Here is a 4,639-nt window from a genome sequence, read left to right as displayed (position 1 = left end):
TAATATGTTTTTAAGGAGAGAAAGAGCAGCTGTACTACCTTAAAATGTCACCACTCAACAGTCTTCCCTCAAAAATAAGTATTTTGATTTAAAACAATGTACAGCAGCAGGTGTTTACAAACTGCATTTATTATTTAACATAACAGAAATGGATGCTAAAATGAAAAACAAACGCTAACATCTGCTATTAAAAACAGTTAATGACATCTAAGCAGAAACACGCTTTTCATTATTTATAATAATATTGTGTTTTCTATTTACAGAAGGAAATACTATTTAGCTAAGAGTTCTGATGACATCACTGAGTGGTGTTGAGCTGAAGAATTGCTGTTTTGCATGCTATAATAAGTTGGGGACTGTATAATAAAAAAGGAAACAGATTTCTCATCAGGTTAGGAGTTTGTGCTAAGTGCCTTCAGCTACTAAGAAGTGTACTTAAGAAAGCCATCTCCACCTTAAAGTGTGTTAAAAAATAAACCATTGGAAAATTACATTAGAAATTTTTTAAAAAATGTGTGCAATTGCATGTGTGTGTGACTGTGTGTGTGTGTGTGTGTGTGTGTGTGTGTGTGTGTGTGTGTGTGTGTGTGTGTGTCTTTCATTTTTTAGTGGAAATAACTCAAATAGCATGCAACACAAATCCATACAGGGTCACATAATCAGCAGAGGGCACATCTTTCCTTATTTTTCATTACCTTAATTACCTTTTTACGTAGAACTGTGTTTTTATAATGGCAGAGCTTATGATGCAAGTTATATGAGAAAAACAACAGTATGTCATTCTGTAAAATGTCACAGATTATAGCTCAGACATTCAGTTAAGGGCAGACAATGTCTACTTGTATAATCATCAGTGCAAGTGATATGATGAAAACTCAGCAGCAGGTTTACAAACTACAACAAAATACATTGTCAAGACTAGACCATGTTACTGCTGTGCTTCTAATGACTATAACAATGTTTGTGCTTTTTTAATGTGAATTGTGAATTGATGATTAACACCGCGTGTATGTGTGTGTGTGTGTGTGTACGTACACACACACACACACACACACACACACACACACACACACACACACACACACACAGCAAGAAAGAGGAGAGATGAATGATGAAGCTAGCTGTATAAAATCTTGAGAAATAATTTAAAAAGAAGGAAAATCTGGTTTATTAACATATGATCCTTAAATGTCACTGATCACTTGAAGACAAGTGTGGATTAATATGTCTGTCCAGAATATTAGGTATTGTAATAAACCGCCCAATACCTGAGTAATTTTATAAATATACCTAAGATGACTGCTAAAGTGTTTGTGTCTGTCAGACTGTAGGTGCAATGAATTATATCAAAAATATACCATGAAATATCTTGAATTCCAGTAAATTTGCAGAGTTCTGATTCTTTTAGCAGATTTGGTTTACGTATCTATTAGCACATTTGAATGTAGCATATTTTTTGCCCCTTATTAATTAATAACAATGATTCATGACATTTAATATGATTGAAAATAAATCAGCTGTCAATTGAAATATTTTTGAAATATCTACGCTTCAGTAAACTGTCAAGTTTCAGTTATGCTCCTGACAGAAAACACTTGAAGAGAAAATACACATACATTGTAGACATGCAGTAGATTGATGTGTGTGTGTGTGTGTGTGTGTGTGTGTGTGTGTGTGTGTGTGTGTGTGTGTGTGTGTGTGTGTGTGTGTGTGTATAAAATAAGCAATAACATGGATCCTTGGGAGGGGGAGTCTATTAGCACCCAATTGCCAGGTTTCTTTTAAGAAAAGTAATGCTGTATATGTATGTGTGTATATGTATATATATATATATATATATATATATATATGTCTGAGTTATAATATGAGTCTTACTGTGTCTCAGTGCTTGATAATCCAGCTTAGTTCTTGGCCGTGATGCCTTTTCTGCAGAGTCTGCACATCTTTCTTGCAGGTTTTTTTACTGGATACTGTGGTTTCTTCCCTGTGGGTATGCATTGGTGATCCTTGGATCTGCTGGTATATGTGTGTGTGTGTGTGTGTGTGTGTGTGTGTGTGTGTGTGTGTGTGTGTGTGTGTGTGTGTGTGTGTGTGTGTGTGTGTGTGTGTGTGTGTGTGTGTGTGTGTGTGTTACAGTGACTTGGCACCCCATTCAGGAAATGTTTCACTGTCTTGCGACCAGTGAGTGTTTGTTATATCCTCATACAAAGGTATATATATATATATATATATATATATATATATATATATATATATACACACACACACACACACACACACACACACACACACACACACACACAGATGAACATGCATAATTTGTCTTTCACAGCTGTTCTGTTATGTCATAATACCTATTATGTGTCATACAACCTAGTAGAAGTGATGGCTGTAAATCTGATAGCTGATATTGGATTTTCTTTGCTGGATGTCTGTGTTTGTATCCATGAGTTTTTTAGCTCTGTGGATGAGACATGGACACACTTCAATTGGAACCTGATTAAGTGGACATTATTAGTCTGAGAAGTGCACCTTGCTGCTGATCGTCTAACACTGTACCAGCACCATAGCCAACATGCAAGTCAATGACAAGAGTTTGCCCCCCCCCCCCCCTTGGAACCTTACTAGTACAGCACAACAAATTTGGGTTAAGTGGCTTTGGATAAGACCTTTAAGATGTTGTTGGTAATGTCATTGCCTCTGATGGTCTTTAGACAATAAAAAAGGAAATGCCACTCTTATAGACATTCTTCATGATTTTTCCTCAACCATTCCATGCTGCATTCATGACTGGTTGAATACGATGTAGATTTATGCCAGGGATTCTTCTCCTGACTTCTTGGGACCTATAACCATAGATTATGGGATTGATGCAAGGTGGTATTGTCATTAACACTGGTACAACAATGTGGGTCAGCAGTGCAAACGCCTCATGTGATGCCAAATGGTAATCCCACAGCAAGTCAATTAACATCTTAATCCAGTAGGGCACCAGCTGCAGGGAGAACATGGTTCCATAAAAGAAAATTCTCTTTCTGGCTTTCTTGTTTGATGTCTGGAATGGTTCCACTGCGTTTTTAGCTTCTATGTACATTTTATAGTAGCAGTAAAGAAAAACACCAATACAGAAGAAAAATGCCAGTGTGCTCCAAGATTTTCGAAAAAGTGCTAAATCTTTTGGGAATCCCACAAACTCCTCCAATATATCTGGGTCACAAACAATGCCATAAACTGTCTCCTGCTGGGGTTCATGCATAGCAAGTAAAATAACATAAATTGTGATCATGCTGAATGGTACCAACCAAGTACAAACTAAACCAGTTTTCAGTTTCCTTGGGGTAAAGATTCTGAAATAATGGATGGCATGGCAGATATAGCAGTACCTGTCAACTGCCATAAATGCCAGTGTTCCAATTGCTGAGAAAATGCAGACGGAAATGACAAAGCAAGAAGCTATACATGCTGTCCCAAAAGTCACTATCCTTCTGTTAATGAGATGATAAATAGAGGATAGCACCAACGTAGTGGTTAGGATGAGGTCACACAAAAGTAAATTGGCAAGTAATCTTACCTGTGGCTGCCAAATAAGATAATCAGAGCCCAGCACAGTGGTCAGCACAGAGCCATTTACTACCAGCGTTAAGCAGTACATGACAGTCATGCTGGCAATAATGCAGGCAAGAAACTTTTCTGAAGACAGAATGCTACTGATTTCCAACATGTGGTTATGAAGGACAGTCTTATTGATTGTGTCTGAAGAATTCATTCTCCTCCACCTCACTGCATTCACAAAGGCACACAAATCTCCTTTTTCCTTGCAATGTAAAAAGAAATGAGAGTTTTCTGTTATCTTCTGTACAAGTGTATCCGAGGACACCATTAACAGTGAAAATGCATACACTTCGGAGAAACACTGTCCACTGATGGTAGCAAAATACTCTTACTGCTTGTTTCGGCATCTTGATCCTTTTATATTTTCATCTTAGAATGGAGTTGTTGATGGGTCTCCTGGGTCTTAAAGTCCTTCATGTAGCAGTACTACTTTGGTATTACCATTGTGCTCTGTTTTAGGACAATAGAGTGGAACAATTTGGTGATGGATCGGCTCATTTGCTTGCCTAGGAGACAGTCAGGATCTGTGCAGTGAAATGCTACACCAGGACTGCATTCTTTTGCACTCATATGCTAAACAGGTACAAGCTATAAGGTTCATTGCATCACTTTTACTGAAGGTTATACTTTTGCAGAATTCCCTGAATTTATTCTAATGAAATGTATTTGAACAGGGAATAGTACTGAAGGGACTGCTGTGTATATTCCTAGTTTTACAGCTATATATTATACATGGCCTTTAATTACAAAGCTGCTTCAGTGAGGTTTGCAGAGGCACAGTATTATGTTATTTCAAATGTATTTAAACAAGAGAGCAAAAAAGCCGCATCTGGCTCATTGCTAATAGCAACTAAAGTGTGGGCAAGAAAACCTGGTATTAATGCATCCAATGACAGATGAAAAGCAGCAACATGAAAATAATGCTGTTAGAATCAGATGTGCAGTCAGTCAGAATCAGTCTAAAAAAAAATACATTCATAGTATGCAACAACTTTAATTTGGATACACACAGTGGGTGTAGTTGCTT

General features: G+C 37.2%; 1 protein-coding gene across 1 annotated transcript; it reads right to left on the bottom strand.

The window, feature by feature from the left end:
- Positions 1-2,764: 2,764 nt before the first annotated feature.
- Positions 2,765-3,766, bottom strand: LOC122803770 (kappa-type opioid receptor-like). The gene has a single exon (XM_044073459.1). The coding sequence runs from the start codon at positions 3,764-3,766 to the stop codon at positions 2,765-2,767; it is 1,002 nt and encodes a 333-aa protein (XP_043929394.1).
- Between the last annotated feature and the right edge of the window lie 873 nt (positions 3,767-4,639).

Source organism: Protopterus annectens, chromosome 6.part0, assembly GCF_019279795.1.
Source record: "Protopterus annectens isolate FY-2018-M chromosome 6.part0, PAN1.0, whole genome shotgun sequence".
Lineage (NCBI taxonomy): Eukaryota > Metazoa > Chordata > Ceratodontiformes > Protopteridae > Protopterus > Protopterus annectens.
The sequence above is the reverse complement of the archived record's forward strand: the minus strand, read 5'-3'. Positions and strand labels throughout refer to the sequence as shown.